Source organism: Marmota marmota, unplaced genomic scaffold (assembly GCF_001458135.2).
Source record: "Marmota marmota marmota unplaced genomic scaffold, marMar, whole genome shotgun sequence".
Taxonomy (NCBI): domain Eukaryota; kingdom Metazoa; phylum Chordata; class Mammalia; order Rodentia; family Sciuridae; genus Marmota; species Marmota marmota.
Window position 1 is genome coordinate 21,831,977 of NW_026000068.1, and position 21,254 is coordinate 21,853,230.

At 32.0% G+C, this 21,254-nt stretch overlaps 1 protein-coding gene across 7 annotated transcripts in view; it reads left to right on the forward strand.

The window, feature by feature from the left end:
* Tnni3k (TNNI3 interacting kinase) overlaps positions 1 to 21,254 on the forward strand; it is a 282,551-nt gene that overhangs the window by 12,117 nt on the left and 249,180 nt on the right. For all 7 annotated transcript variants that reach the window (XM_015490511.2, XM_048814077.1, XM_048814072.1 and 4 more), the window contains 3 exons: positions 1,018 to 1,103; positions 2,215 to 2,312; positions 17,625 to 17,735. In XM_015490511.2, the coding sequence (XP_015345997.1) occupies positions 1,018 to 1,103; positions 2,215 to 2,312; positions 17,625 to 17,735 (295 nt within the window). The remainder of the gene's footprint in view (positions 1 to 1,017; positions 1,104 to 2,214; positions 2,313 to 17,624; positions 17,736 to 21,254) is intronic.

Below are 21,254 nucleotides of genomic sequence, written 5' to 3' on the forward strand. Positions count from 1 at the left end.
CCTTCTCTCTCTTTTTTTGGCAGTACTCTGGAGAATAACACTTTTCTCTTTTCTATTTTAAAATTCCAATACCTTTTGATGTTCCTAACTGGGTGCCTTGATGATAATGTTCTGAATTCATAGTGCCTTTCATGTATAAGTACTTTACAAATGATAAGAGTCCTAGGCTCCTCCACCAAAGACTTTACTGTCTCTCTAAAGCTGTTGGAGATTTGAATAGGTAGAAGGCAGCTTGAAATTGACCTGTGAGGCTAAGAATATGATCTCATTTCTACTTAAAATTGTCCTGGGAGTACCAATGACCTCAAGAGGTCAAGAATTGTAGCTTTACATTCCTTTTGAAAAGCTACTGATGGCTTTCCAGGGCCTTCCTGGGGCAATGGTCTTTGTTCAGACAAAGGGAGGAATTCATTAATGAAATCATTGTTCTTCTCACCTGATACTCTATCACAGTACTTACCAGAGTTTAGACCTTCTTTATCTATGGAATCTGATCCAGTCAGAGTTCAAGAAAACTTTGCTCCAGGCAAAAGTTGTAATACATTTGAATTATATCCTTTTCTCAAATTTCTTTTCAAATACAAAGTACTACTTTTCCTTCTTTCTTCTTTCCTCCTCCCTCCCTTTCTCTTTCTTTCTTTTTCTAATTTATTTTTTTATTTTCCGAGTTTCTTCAAAGATATAATGTGAAATTTTGAGTGTGGGAAAAATGAGTTTATTTCCAGATATCTATATTTTATACTTACACATAATTTTTTCATTTATCAAGTTGCCCTGAAAAGTTTAAATTATATATAGAACACAGATCTGTGCATGAGATGTCCTGAACTTTTAATATCACTTTCTCTCAATTTTAATTCTTCATATAGATAGTTAAGAATTCTTTCTCTAAATACAAAATGATTTTGGAAAATATAATCCTGAGTTTTTAGTAACAAGATTACCTTTTATAATTTTCAAGTGAAAGAAAATATACTAAAAGATGAATTTTGTAATCATTTATAATGTATTTTTCAGCTCTGATGAAGCCTTCAATAAAGTCAATTTAAATTACCGCACTGAAAATGGGCTGTCACTACTACATTTATGCTGCATTTGTGGGGGTGAGTACTTGAAATTTGCTTTTTAACTTGGGTATATGTATATACAATCAGTAATTTGAGCTGCCTAATAGTCCACAAGAAAATTCTATTTATACTTAATGTTCTCTTTAGCTTTGCCTTCCTTCCAAACCTGATAACCTTTGATTGAAGCATAGATACCAAGCAGTTATTTCACTTAATTTAACTCTGATTTCAAGTTTCAATGTTTTCCTTATCCTAAACCAAGTCACTTAGTGTGCTTGGCAATCAGAAATTACTTTTAAAAATTGGGCTTGCCAGTCAGGAGTTAGGTTAAATTCTGAAGTACCCAAAATATTTCCCAAAATATCATCAAGTAGTTGCTTATCAATAAGCAACTAAAGTATATGAAAATTAACAAATGTCCAAGATAAACTCTAAAAGAGAAGATCAGTCAAAATGAAGATTAAGATTAAATTTAGTTTATTTTCTCTTTTATTAATGTATCCCACACACCTTGAATGGTGTCTAGCATATGGTAGTCAGTCAATAAATTTATTGAATTGACAAATGACTAGTGAATAATTACTTTGTTAACCCAAATTAAATTCATTGAAATCAGATTTTTTAATAGAAAAATAATGTATAAACATCAAATGTAACCATATTCCTTAACCATTCCTCCCAAACAAACTAAACAGTGTCTACTTAGTATATTATTCTCACAAATTTAAACATGGCTACCCAAGTTTGGTCATACCCTCCGTATTTTCTTGATCTAAATAAACTCTACTACTCATGATGTTCTGACAAATCTTCTAGATTTTCATCCAAGCTTTCTCGAGAATTATGAACTTACATTTGTTCATAATGTTTTATTTTAAAGTCATCTAATGATGGAAGCACTAGATTAAAAATGCATGAGTTACAGCATTAATATAAAACTATACAAATATAAACATTTGTAAAGTTTTATAGGTATATTAGAAAAGTTCACTTTTAAGCTGTCAATTAATAGAAAACTTCATGAATAGCCTATGAACAGCAGCCTGACATTTTCATACATCAGAGTGGCATTTATCATTAAGTCAAAGAGAGATTTTAAAGCTACTTAGTTCACCCCCAATGATTCAGCCTTTATTTTTTTTCAAAGGCAACAAGTCACATATTCGAACCCTTATGTTAAAAGGGCTCCGCCCATCTCGACTGACAAGAAATGGATTTACAGCATTGCATTTGGCAGTTTACAAGGTATGACATTTTCATTCCCATTAGTACTGTATTAGAACCAAAGATGGTGGGTATTTTTAGGCTGTTTTGGGGGAGGAGGAGCAAATATTAATCATGAAAAACTTTTAGAGTGACAGAGGCATCACATTACTGAATTGACTTCCTTTTCTTTTTTGAGTAAATATCCTTTATACACTAGACACATACTACTTTTAAGGCTTTCTGTGTTTAACCCATTTAATTCTCACAAGAACTCTGCAAGTCAATATAGTTATTATCCCCAAGGGAACATGGCTAGCTAGTGGTTAGCCAGGGTCTAAGACCAGACCATCTAGTTCCCACACAGAGCTCCTCACCAGTATACCAAGCTACCTCTGTACAGAGAGAGATGAGGTTGCATTTGATTATGATTGAAGCTTCATTTCTTTTCTGAAAGATTTCCTTAATAAAGTGTCTCTAGAGCTCCCTTTAGTTTCTTTTATTTTTTTCTTGCTTTTGCTTTAATTGTTTGTTTCCTCTCAATTGAGCCCTTGTTCCAATCAAATCTCAATACCAGATATAAAAATAAACATGAAAATGAATTGTAATAAGTGGGATATTGGGCATTGGAATTCCCATTGAAGTTATCATAAATATAAATTTATGTGATATAAAAATTATTTAAAATAAATTGTGATTCTCTAATCATAGTAACAATGTGTGCTTAGCTGTACTTACGAGCTAAATATACTGCTTATGTTATTTCTTTAGCTATTGAAATAAATTTGTAGGATGTATATTGGAGTTTATATTACAGAAAAAAATGAATTGAACATTAAAATTACATATCTAGAATATCAGATTACTGTTTAGTTGACTCAGCTATACTATAGTATATATTGTACTATATATACTATATAGTTTAGAATATAGTATAGCTGACTCAACTTCTAACCTTTCGTTGTTATATTACATATTTTGTTCTTTCTCAGTTTCATGTGAATCTGTGGCAGGATTTTGTTTCACCTTTGTGTAGCTAGGGTCTGGGAGGTGGGACAACTACTTGCTTATATTGGGAACCCTCTTCCCTGTACCCTTCCTAATCTCTTGAGAGTTTATCACTGTGTGGGAAGAGGGCCACAGTTTTCCATGATTCAGTTCATATATTCCTATGGTTCATAGTGCAAATACTCTAAAGCTGATGGTCTCTTTTTATACCAAATCAATCTTTGTCCATTCTGATTCCTTATAGGTGAAAGCCATGGTTAAGTGCTAAATTGTCTTTAATACTCATTACTCCTAAACTCAAATGGCGGCTGAGTTCAAAATATATGAAGTAGCATCATACGTTGACTTTTCAGCTAAAAGGCAGGCGGTAAAAGTAAAAGAACTCTGAGGAAGGGGAAGTTGATGATGGATAACCAAGGCAATTTCTGAAACCATGAATTTTGAGTCTGTCTGGGAAATTCTTTCTGTATTAGTTCATTTTGCTAAGATTTAGCATGACACTAGCTTACAACTAGCTTCTAAATGATTTAGAGTTACCATGTTTCGAGAATATATTTCTTCCTCTTGTTTATCAAAACTAAATTTCCATTTTTAGAGTTCTCTTTGCTCTATTTCTTATGTTTCCTTGTATGTTTCAGAAAGGTACATGGACTATAACTTTTTCATAGCAAGTTTACATGAATTTAGATTCTTAGGAAACAAAGTAGGCAAAGCATCTTAAAAGACCATAATAAAAGGCTTGATCACTCTGCTTATTCCTTATTCATCTGTAATAAACAAATTAAAGTTACCATTCACTCTAAATACAAAAATGACATAAAGTACCCTACCAATGCATTAAATGCAGCTCTAATTTTTCCTTGACTGAACTATTGCAATTATCATTTTAGACTCCATTTTCCTTTCCTCATAAATTTCTAATAAATTTTTATTTTAACATTATTTCAAACTTAAAAGAATTTAAGAATGCTGCAAGAAACTCCTGTATACACATTATCCAGGTTAACTGTTTATGTTCTGTCTCATTTCCATTATTTTTCAGTTTTTTTCTGAGCCATTTGAAAGTAATTGAAGATAGCATGCCCTATTTCTACAAAGTACTTTAAACTTTATTTACTAAGAACAAGTCACTAATATAACTCCAATATATACAATCAGAAAATTTAATATACATGGGATACTACCATCTCTATAACAAATTCAAATTTGACCAATTGTCTCAATTGCATGATTTATACTTTTTTTTTTCTTTTTTGGTCTGGCCTAGGATTCCATCCAGAATCATGCATTTTTAGTGTTCTTATTTCTATAATCTTTAGTGAGAAAGTGTTTCTCAGCCTATCCTTGTCTTTCTTGGTTTTAATGTTTTTGATGCTTACAGAGCAGACATTAACACATATTTCTTTAAATTTTTTAAAATATTGCAGTTGAACTTTACTTTGTTCATAGCACTCAAAATAAATAATGTAACTCTCACCACTTTTTTGGTAGTCACAGAAATACTTCTTTTCATTGTATATCTTACATACTCTGACATGCTAGGTCTGCTGCACATTTGAAATTTCTTTTTTTTTTTTTCACCAATGGCATTACCTCTGTTTAATTATAGTAGAACAAATGCTCAGTATTTTAATGCCAAATGGATTGTTTTTACAGGATTTATGTTTATTGAGGTATAGTATATGCACATAAAATTTGAAATTTCAAGTATATAATTGATAATTTTAAAAAATATACCTAATCATACAATAATTATCACAAATATGATATAGAATATTTCTATCACGCCCAAAACTTTCCACTTGACCTTTTATAGCCAATTCTCTCCACTGTCCTTCCATATTTTTTCTTTAAATTTATTTATTTAAACAATACTTTAAATGACTAATCTAAATGCCTATCATTTTTTTTCCACACATGGACTAGTTTAGGGTTTGTTTCTGTTGAATGCTTTTAAAATTGACTAATTATCACATTGTTCTGCTTCATTTATTAATTTTATTGTACACTAGACTAATGTACACTGTTACAGATAATATTCATCTTCCTTTAAAGGATGTTGAGTTATTTATTTATTTACTATTTTGTTTTTGGTATGTGGTTGTACATTTGCAGAATACATTTGATCTACTCACCCTAGTTTGACTTTTTTATTAGAATGAGTCTATTTCAGTTTTTAACTTAGCCCCTTGGCATTCTTTTTCTGGGATATGATCTTTACTTTTGGACATGGTCCTTATTCTTACCTAATACATGGCTTCTTTGTATCTCACCTGAATGCCCAAATTACTTGGAGCAATCTCCCCATTCTGACTTACTAGGACCCCCAAATCTCAATCCTGCCTGAACTCCAGTATCATTACCATTCACCTTTGAGTCATGAGTTTTCATGATCTCTTCTAGATCATAGCCTTTCTCTATGCCTGAAGTCTCATGCCTTTCTTTCTTTCTCTATGCCTCAAGTCCCATGGTAAATCTCCCTGAAGACTTCTGCAATCCTTTCTCTATGGAGTTTTTATTTTCTTCTTATCAGTTATCCAGTACTGCAAATCACAGTCATTTCATAATATCAAAACTATAATCTCCACTATTAAGTGTGAGATCTTATGTTTTGTGCCCTTCCATCTTAGACTCTTTGTCAGAGAAATATATCAGGTGGAAAGCCAAGACAGTCATGGTATACTTTAGGATGCACACTGTATCTTACCCTTGTCTCACAGATTATGGTTCTTTGCTTATGTTGTTCAGTACCTGAGAATTGTTGTATTATACACTTTGTTTTGTAGATTTGACTTGTCAGTAGGAAAAGTTTATAGGAGATGTGCTGTTTTGCTGCCATCTACTTTTACATTTCTTACAGAACAATCTGTGTAAGACATAAATTTATGATGTCAATGTTCTGTTTAAAACTTGGTATTGTCACCAATTGCCTATAAAATAAAATTTAAACTCCCGAATAATGAATTCAAGATCTTTTAATTTATCATTCTGGTGGAGTCACTCTCTAGACGTTTCCTGCAGTCTCTGAACTCCCAACCCTAATGATTTTCAATTTAATATGCATGAGAACCATATGGTAATTATGTGGTGAACATGGATATTTTCCTCTTATCAATCTAATTTGATACACCAATGATGTTCTGGAAATCTAAAATTTCAAGAATTCAGGCAATTTTTATGGAAACAGTCTCAGTGTACATTTTGAAGATCACTCTTCAAAACTCAAAACTCAAAATGGGGTCAGAGAATCAGTGGAATACGCCTCAACAGATGGATTGTAGAAATGTAGACTCTCCCCAAATTGTTCAACACATGTGATAGTCAGTCTTTTCTAAAGAAGCTTAACCAGTAGAATAATCTACTTAAGCTAATAATCTACTTATCTCTCCATTCATCCATCCATCCATCCATCCATCCATCCATATATACATATATACATACGTCTATCAAGAGACAGATTTATTATAAGATATGGCTCACATGATGATTTCATGATTAAGGACAAAGAAATTCTATGACTTCCTTGTATAAACTGGAGAAACAGGAACTCTGGTGGTATGATTCAGACTAGGTCTGAAGACTTGAGAACAAGGGAAGCTGAAGGTGTAATTCTTAATCTGAGTCCAAAAGCCTGAGAACCTAGAGTATCATCCTTTCTCCTCCTTTTTGTTTTGTTCCGTACCTCAATAGGTTTGATAAGGCCTACTCATGTTGGCCTTATCTTTACTCAGTCTACCAGTGCAAATGTAAACTCTTCCAGAAACACCCTCAAAGACACAGTCAGAATTGTATTACCAGTGATCTGAGCATTCCTTAGCTCAGTCAGGTTGGCACAAAATTAAACCTCCCAATCAGAATGCATTTAAAAAAAAAATCCCAATTTATGTGTCTGCAGGCTAAAGTTTGAAGAGCACTATTTTAGATTATGCCATTCTTTAGGCTAAGCACGTTTACACTTCTGTTTTTGTTCAGGTAATTTGTTCTGCTAAAGGATTTTTAATTTTTTTTTTCTCAGCATAAAATTATTACTTATTTGAAACCAAGATAAATTGAGCCTTCTTAAGCCTTCTTGAACTCCCAGACAGATTTTATTGCACTTAATTTTGGATTCCAATTATAAGTTTACATTATCTTTTATTACAGCACTTATGAGGAGTTGTTTGCATTACTTCAAAAGGTGGTCTGTGAACTTTGAGCATTGGGACTAAGTATTTTTCTTTGCTTATTTGTTAGGACTTATAAAAGATCTTTGATGAATACTTTTTGGAAACTAGCAAATATCCAAAAAGCAGTACAAACAATACTTTATGGATACTATGTAACTTAAGAAAACTGTCAACACAGAAGCTAAACTACATGTGTTCATATCTCAGTTCTGAGACTTACTTGTGTGTGTCTTTATTCAAATTGATCTTCCTCTCTACACCTCTTTGTCATCTTTGAAATGGAGCAAATAAAACTATCTATTTTGTTGGGTGAGCTTAGAAGTTTTGTTTTATGTGTGGAAGTGCCAGGAAATGAACCAGTGAGTTTATACATTGTTTATTTTAAAAAGAACAAAACATGTACTACTTAGCAAAATATCTAGCAAGCAGTAAGTACCAAATTAAATATTAATTCTTATGTTGAACATTAATTTTCACCAACATTTACTGGAGACTAATATGTCAGTTGTTTTATAAAGAAAAACAAAAAGAAATGGGCCATGACTTCTGGATTATTACATTCTAAAGAGATGAGAACAAGTAACCTTAGTAACATCAAAAAAGTGAAATCTGTTCTAGGATCAATTGGCTCCAAAGATGTTTGATCATGTTGCTATAACATTAGCATCCCAAATGCATATAGTTTTTCATCAATTATATATTTTAACAAAAATTTTCAATTAATAAATATCTCAAGGCAAAATATGTTTTTTGAAAATAAATTCAGATTTCAAACATCCTTTTGACAAGGTTATTTAGGATATGATCCAATTGTAAATTTGACTTATAAAAGCTCAGAATAGGAAAAAGTATAGGAAATAGGGAAAATATCAACTATGGTTTGTTTTTTGTTTTGTTTTTTTGCTTCTTTTATAGTTATTAGTAATCTATGTAATGTGTTTTCTTCACAGGAATCTTTTTAATATCCTGCCAGTTTTGTCATACTTGGTTCAGTGAAAATTAGATATTTAAATATATAAATTCACTAAATTTGACCCATCTAAGATAAAACAGAATTCCATATACTAAAATCTGATGAAGAAGAGTGAGAGGTTACTCTCAGCTCTTCTCCACAAGAATTCTAGGTATTTATTTTTATATTTTTGATAATGTATACTCCTAAAATGAAACTCAAGATTTTAAGGGAAAAAAGTGAGACTTAATATAGTTTGGAAGATCTTTAATATGACTGCTAATGAAACAAAGAAGACTATTAGATTATCTAATTTAACCTCACACATTCCTCTTTCTCAATACACACCTAAACCATTTAATGAAATTTCCTTAGTGAATGAAAAGTATCACTTTGATACATCAGCTTTTTCTTTAGTATTTTATGTGATAAACGCAGATACTGAGTGATGATGGTCATTTATTCTCTTACTCATTCCAGTCATTCAGAAGAAGTTATTTTTATGTTCTTATTACAAGGGGAAGGTAAAGGAAGGGGAAAAAAATCTAATTCAAATCTATGTCTACCTGGTTCACTAGACCCGGATTTTTTTTCTACATAACCATGCCTATCACAAAACTCTATGTTTTCCATGAGTTTCAATTTATATTCGTATTCATATTCTTTATCCCAATTCAATTTTGCCTCCTTAACACATGTATCAGATTACAAAGTTAATATTTTTTTCAGCTTTTCTAAAATATAGGATGAAGAGCTAATCTTTCATAGCTTCTCAATGTTCTATTTGAACCAAAGTCCTTCAGATGTGGAACGATGGACATTTTGAATTGGATAATTATTTGTTGTGGGAAGTTGTTCTGTGCATTACAAAATGCTGTAGCAGCATCTCTAGTCTCTTTCCTGTAGATGACATTAGTCACTATTCTCATTCCCAATTGTGACAACCAAAATATCTATCCACAGACATTGTCTCTGGAAGGCAAAATCACCCCAGTTGAGAACCACAGACACAGAGGAGATTAAAAGATTCATTAACTTAAATTGATCTTTTAAATTTCAAATTGCCTTTTTATTTGTGCAAATAAAGTTTCTTGATTAAAGATTGCATTTTTCCTCAATGAAAATTTGACAAGAGAGTAATAAGAAATTTTTTGAATAGGAGGAAAAAACCCTGCAGCCAAAAAAAAAAAAAAAAGATTCTATTTTTTTATATACCACCTAAAATTTTTAGTTAATGGTGATTTTTAAATACTATTTAATTTGAAGTTTTACTTGAAGAAACTAGAGAATATAAATTAGAGCAATCATTCAAAATTTTAATGTTCACATTTTTTCTTAGCAAGCAAATATTTCATAATTTCTTTCTAAATTAACATGTTCTCAAGAAAAAGTTAATAGGATATTGGGTTGTTAATGTACTTTTTAATTCATACATCAGACAGCACCATTTTTTTTGATGCCACCCAAGTCTGGGTCAGGTGTTGCTCTAATGTATTCTTTTAGCAGCCAGCACTTACCTTATTCATACTGTGTATGATGCTGTACTTTAATTCCTCGTTATGTCTTTGTAGCTTCCTCTACAGAGTCACAATCTTAGGAGACCTCAGAAATGAAGCCAATTACATAAATAAATAAATGGAGATGTTAGATAATATGGATTCAACGATAGGGACAAACACTCAGGCTCAATGTTTCTGAGTTATAATAAGTGGTGAACACACTGGCAAGTTAAAGAACTTATGTACTATGAGACGGGTTCAATCACTTTTAGCTCCAGCTAATCATTTACATGTAGGAATGTAGACTTGCATTGTGTAAAATTTCAGAGAAACTTTGTAAAGTTTCCTGATATTTTAATACAAATTATTAATTCAAATTTTTATTTATAAATACTGTATGAGCTAAACCATATACATATATTCCCCTTTTAGTCTGTTTATAATCTCTGCTGGTAATTATGAGCACCACCGAATCAGGCACCATATTTAAATTTCTAATCATTTAATTCTGAGCACTTTGAACCATCTATATATTAAGTATATTAATAAATATGTTTCATAAAAGAATAAATGAAGTTAAAATTCTATGATAACTTAAAAGAAAAAAAGTATTTCAAGATAGGTAAAATCAAGTTGACATTGGACAAAATAATTTCCCATTCTGGCCATTAGAATGGAAATTAGAAAATTAGACTCTTTATGAGATATTACAGAGATTGTAGGGGTAGAAGGTATAATAGTGGGTAGAAAATAAATGGGTTTAGGAAAATGGAGGCAATGAACATTGGTTGTTTTTCCAAAAAGCAAAAACAGCAATGTCTTGAGGAGGTGCAGGATCACAGAAAAGTTGATATAACAGCTTTGTTCAATCTTGTTCAATTCTTACCCATTTGAATAAACATAAAAATTCACATTCCATTTATTTTTTCATTTCAAAATAAATATGTTATAAGTAAAAACAAATTAAAGGATTCATAATATTCAATATGCTTTTTCAAACAGCATATATTTGAATTCCCTCCATGCCCCAGAAACCCCGATTAGCTTTTCTTGGTTAAGTCATCATTATATTATAGAATGAAAACAGCTCACTATATCCATAGACCAATTTGAATAACTCACAGGAAGCAATAAATTATAGAATACCAGAAAAATTGAAGAAGGGTCTGTAGGAAATAAGGAGAAAAAATTAAATCAAAAGCAAATTTGGAGTCGTTACCCTGGAAAGAGTACAGGCACTCAATCTAAGATGTGTTCCCTTTATTTTTTCCTGTTGTTTCAACAATTTCAAGCAAAGCCAAGTTGTTTTTATCACGTTAAAACTTAAAAATTGACATTTTTTTGTGAAAATAGATTCAAAAAATTTTAAATAAGAGATGTATAGTTGTGAACTTTTGTGAGCAGCATTTACTATATTTATTAATAAATCCTTTCACAGAGGATATCTATGATGTACTAGGCAGCTTGAATCCATTAAATTTTAATATCTGTAACTAAATGCATTTCATACTGAAGTTGTGCCTTGTCCCTTATTCTAAAGGAAACCTAGATATTCTTAAAAGTCTATAAAACTATACTTTGTTTTTCGCAGGTTTTTTTTTGTTTGTTTGTTAATCATTACCTTTCCCTTACAAAAACAAACTGAGTTTAACAATTGCTGTGTTGGATACATTGCATTGAAAAAGAAAAAAAAATACTTGGAATAATATAGTATTAGAATATTTATTTATATACCTCTAATTTCACATCCAGAAGCTCATTCTTCTGTCCAACTACTGAAGCTCTGCCTTGGATATGATGCTTCAGAGAATATTGGATGTGGATAGGATATTTCAGAAAACAATTTAGCCCAATTTTGAAAACTTAAAGATGAAAAATTTGAGGTATTTCATAATTAAATATCTCTTGGACAAAGTGAACTGAGACATAATGAATATTCTTATACAGTTGGGTCATTCTTGGTGAGGCTAATACATTAAATAAGAATATTTCTGTAAGGATCCTTTGAGATGCTTGAGTTTACAAACATTTGTGCATATTATTGTATCCCCATTACTATCCTATAAGATAGGTATGGCAGATAGATTCCTTGGGGGGGTCTCTCTCTCTCTCTCTCTCTCTCTCTCTCTCTCATTCTGAAGAGGGGTACATGATCAGGGGTTGAAAATTAAACGTTTTATGATATATATGATATATTAAGAAAAACAGAGTATTCGAGGTCAGTAGACCTAATTTCAAATTCTAGTTCTAGCTAAATTCAAACGTATATTACAGAAGCACATTTTATGATATTTATTGTTAATTGGATTCACTGAAAAGCTAGCTGCCTCTGAGAATGATTTAAAAGTACAGGAGAATCATTTGGAAGTGACACTGAAAGGAGAAGGAAGAATGTAAAATCAGTCAGAAGGAGCTGTCAGACCACAATGCAGACCTTATAAAATCTCTGCCCAATGGAGAGCTACAGAGCGAAAAATTTTCTACTAGAAGAATGCTACACTGGGTGAAAATAGGTAAGCCCTTTTTGCCTTGCTTATTTATCACCTGGGAGCTTGTCTAGGAGAGTGACCATAGCTCCAATGCTTCAGTGGCTCTTGAAAAGAGCTAGCTGAGAAGGCTATCAGCTAACTGCCCTCCTACCACACTTTTTTTTGAAAGGCGATCTGAGTAGCCTATCTCTATATCCGTCACACATGGGGACATGCTGATTATTTTGTACCAAATGAAAAAGGGGGTAGTTTAACTCTATATGTAGTATGATATTCATAGTGTACATAATAATTAATAAAAATTATGTGTCAAACACTGCTAAATAAATTTCAGCATTACTAGATCAATCTTGACAATGACTCTATGAGATTGATGTTATTATCTTCATATTATAGACAGAAACTCCACAGAGTCAATGGACCAAGAAACTTGTCCCAATTGTAGGATGTGGTCATCAATATGGAAACACAGATTTTCCTTGCTATTAGTCTGTGCTCTATCTACTAACATGAACATACATACATAGGAACAAGAATGAAGGAATAAAACACACTTATGGGGTAAAAGTGATTATATGGTAGTATTAGTCCATAATTATATGGATTATTATGATATATATATATATGATAATATTATATGATAGTTATTACACTGTTACTTATTCCTTTTCTTTATTTTCACACTTTCTATAATGACATATCTGTTTTAGACTACAAACAACCCCAAACACAGTAGTACACCAACCCCCATTTTATTATTTTCATAGTGTCTCAGTTCAAAAATTCACACAGGATGCAGAGGTATGGCTTGATTCTCCTCCATAATGTTTAGAACCTCAGTTGAGAAGATGTGAATAACTGAGTATTATTCCATTGGTGAGGGGATTAGAATCCTCTGGAGGTTTCACATGCAGTTGCCTAGGCTGGAGTGATTTGAAGGCTGGACTTAGCCAGGTTAGCTGATTGGAAAGTCCTTGTATAATAGGAACTGTCTCCATGGAGCCTGGGCTTCCTTACATCAGGGCTTTCTCAGATCAGTCAGACTTCCTTTTTTTATCATTTATTGATTTTATTATTTTTTAAATACATGACAGCAGTGGAATGCATTACAATTCTTATACACATATAGAGCACAATTTTTCGTATCTCTGTATATAGAGTATGTTCACGTCAATTTATGCCTTTATACATCTACTTTGTTTATTTTTGCATCACAATTCTTAACACACATATATACCACAATTTTTCATATCTCTTTTATATATAAAGTGTGTTGACACCCAATTCAAGTCTTCATACATGTACTTTGTATAATGATGTCCGTCACATTCCACCATCCTTGAATGTGGTGGCTCAGGACTCCAAGAGCACAATGCTCAGCAAATGAAATGGAAACCATGTGGCCTTCTATAACCTAACCTTGGAAAAAAAACAACTTACTCTGCTGTACTGTATTGGTGTCAACCCAGCCTTATTCAATGTGAAGGGACATAAAACTCACATTTTAATGGGAAGAGTATAAATGGTATTTGCCATATTTTGAAACTAACAGAAAATATATTGTATCCACATCAGAAGAAAACAAATTTTTGGGCATAAATAAATCTATTTCATTTTTTTGTTCTGAAAAAGAATTTATAAAATTCTTGGTTTTTTTAACTTTGTTTTTTACTTATACAATATGGCAGTAGAGGATCTGAGCTCTCTGATACAGTGTCTACTTATTATGGCTTTATTCTCAGTAACAATCACAGAGCCAACAACAGGCAGGATATTAGTCATTCATTTAGAGTGCAAAGTGGTAGTTGCCACCACTACAAAACATTGCATAAATTTGGGGGTCTATTCTATCCCAAATCCTATTTCTTCAAGGATATAGTGAGACTACTTTTTCATATACTCCTTACTCTTCCATAAATAAATTTTCTTTTGTTTCAAAATAATAACTATTGTATACATAAATATGTTAGAGAAGGTTAATATATTCCACACTTTAAAATGCTTTCATGTGTCTTATTGAAGAAAAATAAGTTTAGCTAGAGCGTGCATAAAGGAAAACCTGCCAGTTTCCCAGCAAACTATTGCCAGTTCAAGTTTTAAGAGCCTATCCTTTTACAAAAACTGACATTAGACACTTGTTGTATATCATAACATGCAGGAACTAAATGAGATCAGCCTCATAATATTAGAAACTTGCCTAATATTTATATTTTATATGAAAGCTTTTCCTAGTAGATATGTAGTATATTGTTGACTTTAAATTTTTCCATTAGGTCAAGGTATACCTATAGAGTAGAAGAGAAATGTTTCAGGGCTTGTCCTTTATCTGTAGTAAAGTACCTCATCTCAAGTTTTTCCTTGAGACCAGAATCAAGATCTGCTGAAATACTGTGGAAAGTCAGAAGTGAAGCATGGACTTTAGAGTTCAGAAGTTTTAGGTTTGTATCTATCTCCAACACTTACAAACTATTTAAGGTTCAACAGTACTTTAAATTTTTTGAACCTGAATGTCATCAGCTATAGAATAGGGATAATAATAATATTTCTTTTGTATAGGCAAGATATGAAGCTTATATAAGAGGAGGTAGATAAACCGTATTACTTGGTATTTGGCCCATGTACATAATTTATAAGTAGTAATGATTATTTTGTTACTGTTCTCTTTAATATGATGTGGTAAGATAAAAATTCTTTATCAATAGTGTTCAGTGATATAGAACCTTATACCAGACAGAAGTTGAGCTTGAGAAATCCAACCAAAGTATGAAAGGATGATTATTACTTTTAATTAAAACCATTTACCTATTCTGAAAAAATTATAATATACTTTTTCTTGAATTCCACAAACGTTGACTAAGTAAGAAGAAAACAAAGGCACTTGAGAAAATGATGAATTTGCATTTACTAGAATTTGTCTGATAAATATTTCATATGTTGCATGATTTACATATAACTTATTTTAATTTAGCCTATACAGTTCTTGTCATAAATAAGTACTCATTAATAAATATGTTAAATAAAAAGAATATTCATCTTTTTACTGATTTTTGCGTTCTTTATGTATTAAATATATAAACATTTTTTTCTTTTTGGGAAAAGGTCTCACTGTGTTGCATAGGCACTGAAATTCATGATCCTCCTGCCTCAGCCTCCCAAGAAGCTGAAATAAAGGCACATTCCAATGTTACCAGATCACTTGTCACTTTTATATGTTATCACTATTTCTACAGTCTGTCACTGTTTCTACATTCTGTCACTTAATGTTTCTCAAAAATATTATATATTCCCTGTATTTTTTAAAATGACTTTATACTTAAAAAAAACTTTTTTTTACCTTAAGTTCCTGCCCATATAGATGAAAAAATGTTTAAAGGCTACATCTTTCCCATTTATCTTGGTGATCATGTCTTTAGCCACCACCATTCAAAATTAAAAGTTATTAGTGAAGTTGAAGTTGACTCCTGTGGATTTTTTTTCTCAAGAGTAGGAATTTTCCATCTCTATTCACCATTAAACTAGCAGACATTACTTTATTGCAGTACTGATACAGAGCTTTTCTTGGTTTAGTCCTTCAAGTGTTTCAATGGTTAATTAATGAAGTAGAGGGAATACAGTTATGGAAAGGAGGTAAAGGAAAACAGAAGCAGAAGCTAGGTGATGGACTAAAATCATCACCTCAATTGCAAATTTGAGGGTTATGATAAGCTCCAGACTTCTATGTCCAATAGTAATGAGTTCTATTGAGTATTGTGCCAGGTACCTTTTAAGTGCTTTATATGTATTATTAAAACAGTTGTATACAGTTATCTTGCCAAGGAAATTAGTGAAGAGGGGCTGTAGAATTTGCCCTAGTTCACACAGTCATTAGCAGAGCTGGGAGTCTAACCAGGCAGGCTAAATCTATGATCAATAAGCATATCCTACACTATATGAATCTCAGATTTAACATGTGAAAACATTTTAGTTCTTCCTGATTCTTCATCTCTATATCATTTCATTAACCTGCTACTTACTGTACTTGGAGAAAATCCAACCCCAACCTCCATCATGGCTTTATAAGGCCTTACAAACTCAGACATCTTTGAATTTATCTTCAATATTACTTTTCTCTTGTTGTTTTTAACCATCTACTAAACACTTGTCTTGTTTCTAGTCTTCAATCACACCAAATCTATTTCCATCATAGGACTTTTGCACTAACTGTTAATGCTTATCCTACTGCTTACCTTAGTGGTACAGTGCATATGTGGGGCTTTGGGTTCCATCCATAGAAAATTATTATAGGCTACTTTTAGGCTGAGCAACAGTAGGTTGAAGATGAAATATTTATCTAACTTTTTGGTAGAGAAGATAGGTGGAGGAAAAGAGTTGGAAAATATTAAATTATTTTTTCTATTTGAAGCTCTTTACTGAAGTATTAAAAATATTGGGTTTTTTAATTAGAGAATTTTCTAGTTACAGTGTGAAATAATATGTGTGCAATTTACAAATGCAATGGCATATTCCATGAAGATTTTATTTTATTGCCACTTGGTGTGTTGATGAACCAAGTATTGCGGAAGTTGTGACTTGAATTCTTACTTTGATGGAGAGGGTTAAACATGGAGATCTTTGCATTCCCTTCCAATTCTGGACTTTTGTGAATACATGACCTACCACATCATCCTTTTGAGTGTTCTGACTTGTTAAAAAGAGTCAAGGAAAGAAAGACACTACTGATTAATTATGTATAGGTCCCATGATACTGTGCATTACAGAAGAAGCAATTACTGAACTACTTTGAAACAGTCCAGTGAGCTGCAGTTTGTTCTTCTTAGAAGGAATATTTCATCTTCATCGCTAAAAGAAAAACAAAAATAAACCTTCACACAATTCCTGTAAATTCTTAACATCTTTTGTAATTAATTTTAGTTGCTGGAGAAAGCATATGTATTAGAGTGATCTACATGTAAGATTGAGTTCAGTTGCAAGAACCTTACCATAGATAAGTGTCCATTTGTCTTTCATGGTCAAGTGGTAGAGAATTGATTGGACCTAAACAGCTCTGACATTTGCTCCTACATTTCAACCATGTGAGAGCCACTTTCTGCTATCTAATATATTCTTATGCCAGAAATCACACTTAGATTTTCTCTGAGCACCTAAACTGGCTGACAGTCAGGAAATCAATACATCCTGTTGCACAGATTTCGTGTCTGCTATTAGTAGAAAAGTAACACTAAAGATGTGTTTTCTTGCAGGACAGTGCAGAATTGATCACATCCCTGATTCACAGTGGAGCTGATATACAGCAAGCTGGATACGGTGGCCTTACTGCTCTCCACATTGCTGTGATAGCTGGTCACCTAGAGGTAAGTCATGCCTTTGTTACCTGTGAAAACAAAGATTAGCTACCTCTTCAAATTATTCTCAGTTTTCAACACTGGCTTTTGAGATGATAGAAGTTGGTTTGTTTTTTAGCTACTAAGCACATTAATTTCTTTTGACAGTAAAATTTAGCCATTCGAATGTACTTTTTATAGTTCGGTACATTTTGTAATGATGTAATCAAATATCTACTAATATAAAAATGGCTGTGTATGAGAGACTTTCGAGCAGTGATTAAGATCATAAGTTTTGAAATCAAGTAGTTCAGCTTCCAAAAGTCACCATATTAACTTTGGGGGAATTATTGAATCTCAAAACACATGTATGTTAGAATAAAGTTGTGTTTTAGAAAAAAGCAATAGTGGATGGGTGATGTAGCTCAGGGGTGGAGCACTTGCCTAACAGGTGTGAGACCTTGGGTTCATTCCTCAAAATAGTAATAGGCCTATTGTAATGATTAAATAGTCCATATAGAGCACTCCGCAAATTATTTTGTACAGAGTAAGGACTGAATGAAAGATCATTTAATCTTTCATCCTCTTATGCACTACTTGAATAAACGTTTAGTAAACATGAGTTATGTACCAGATACTGTTCTAGGCGCTATAATAGTGAGATAGTCAAAAATCTCCATTTTTGTGAACTTTAATTATAAACAAGACAGACAAAAAAGAAAATATTATACAATGTCAATTAGTGAGTACTGATAAATAATAAAATGAAAACACCCTGTGGGAGAAATAGACACCATTTTAAGTAAGCTATATAATGAAGGCCTCTGAAAGAAGGTGATACTGGAGCAGAGATTTGAGTGAAATGAGAGCAGCAGCCGCATAAAAGAAGAAAAGCATATTTTGGGCTTAAGTAATAGCACATGCATAGCCTGGAGGCATAAAAAACCTGGATGTGTAGAGGGACATGAGGTAGAATGATGGAGATAAAGTCAGGTGGATGTTTGCAAGTCAGACCACGAAATGTTTTAAAGGCCATGGGAAGCTTTGGATTTTGTCTTAAATTTAATTTTCAAAGTATTAACTTTATATATGCTACTATGCAATTATTTTATTAACTTTACAAATCCTTATGAAATAGTTTTTTATTGTCATTGCTATAATAGATATAAAATCAAGGCTTTTGTATAATAATCATCACTACAAATTGAAAAAAAAAGAGCCACGTCTAAAATCCTAGTCATTTATCTCAAAATCCCATCATATTCATACTCTATCATTTGTGACAACAATGTGAAACTCAACAATGTAATAAATGAACAGTCTAACATCCTCATTATTGAATAGTTATCTTTGCAAATTGTCATATGGCAAATTAAATCATGCCTATTTCACTAAGACACAAAACACATACCAACTATGAACAAAAAGAACTGCATATAAAATCATAAATAAAACCTATGAAATATGTGTGATCCATCTTTCTTGACAGTGTCACTTTAAAGGGCTCTTACATCCAATAAATATTAAAGTATCTCATTGAGAACAAGACAGTTTCCTTCATGTTTATATTTCTGCTCCTTACCAGATCACTTTATTTCCCAGAAAATAAGTCTTTATGGTGAGATTCATAGTATCATTGACAATATAATTAAGTTTGTATTACTTATGATGAAAGGGAAATATCCTGTCAGAATTACTTAAACACAACAGTTTTCCCACAAAAAGATAAATTATCTAAGGGCAATGATAAGTAGATAGAGTGATAAACTTTAAGAAAGCTTGATGGAAAAACTGATGAAGTAAACATTAGGCACTAGTAAAACATGGTCAACATTTCAATGCTAGGAAAATAACAGAATATACTGTTGAAAACAAAATCCTTTTTTTTTTGTCTAATATTGAGCAGATTACTTTGTGAGCCCTAGAATTTTAATGGGGTTAAAAGCAGGGTGTTGGTCTCCTCATCTTCTATTCAAATAGCTCTGTATTCTTGTTTTGTAAATCATAATATAAATAGCAGTATTTTATCTATTCTACCAGCCTTTGGGCAAACTTGACCAAAATAGTTTCCAACACATCTCTACTCTTATATTTCTTTTAGATCTCCAACATCCCTTATCAGCTGATGTACAACATTTAATGACTTTTATAGTCAACCACTTGACACTACATAAAACAGGCTTAGACACATTAACCTTTATTTGCTTTTTACATAATGGATTAATTAAGTTACTGATCAGATAATGAAGGGAAATGGTATCCCACAAAGCAATCTAAAACAATTATATTCTAAATGCAGAATTTTTTGAATTATTTCTTTCAAAACTATTCGCTGTGATAAATACTTTTGATGTGTTAATTTTTCTAGTCCATACTGAGGAAAAATCATTTGGCTCCAAATAGACTGATTTTCTAGAAGATGACATTCAAGTAGAAACATTGATATATTGTATAGTGTTCCCCCTTTCCCTGCAGTTTCAGTTAACCTTGGTCAACCATGATCTGAAAATATTAAATGGATATTCCAGAAATAAACAATTCATAAGTTTTAAAAAACTATTATTACATTACATTGTTATATTTGTTCTATTTTATTATTGTTGCTGTTAATCTCTAACAGTGCCTCATTTGTAAATTAAACTTTATTATATGTATGTATGTATAGGGAAAACATAATATATACAGATTTAATTATTACCTGTGGCTTCAAGCATCCCCTGTGGGTTTTGGAACTTATTCTCTTTGGATCAGGGGTACTACTGTGCACAGTTGGCAATTCATGGAGAATTCTGAGCTTAAAATAAGTTTTGGTGTATATAGATGAAATTTGAAACCATAACAATAATGGAAAATTATGTATCAGGCACAATGGATGGCCCATAAACTGACCCTAAGAATCCACAGAGATTTGAGAAAGAATTAAATATCTATTAAATGAGACAAAGAAGGTTGGTCAGAGTAGTAATAGGAAAACTAGGTCCTTATGGTATCATAACATTTAGAATTTCAGAAGTTTGAGGATTCTGGGAATCAAATGGTGCAGAATAGCCAAGTACTATGGGATAAAGTATACATATAGCATCTCTTTACTAATCAAAATTTACATGCCTATTCCACTGCTGTTTTTACTACTTTGGTTAGGAGGAATAGTAGCAATGTATCAATGGGGTGGGTGTTTCCTTTCATTAGTAGTCCCTGTCTTTTATGGTCCACCTTTCTGTGTGAAACAATAGATGATGCTGAGTCTGACAGGCCTCTTTGTCTCCACATATCAAATTCAGATTTTCCATTAGTGTCTCAAGTGTGTTTGTCCTCCCATAATTGTGAATTCTATTTTTATTGTAACAATTTTACAATAAAATTTACATCGACTAGGCAGCTGTCTCTTTCAATAATTGAAGAGAACGTGTGTTGAAGATTCCTAGACATGCTGACTACAATTTGAGAACTCAGAGTTAAATTTACTGTGACTAAAAAAAGAGAAAAATATTGGTTATCTCAGATCTTAACATTTTTCTTTGATTTATCCATCTATCAATACATACACAT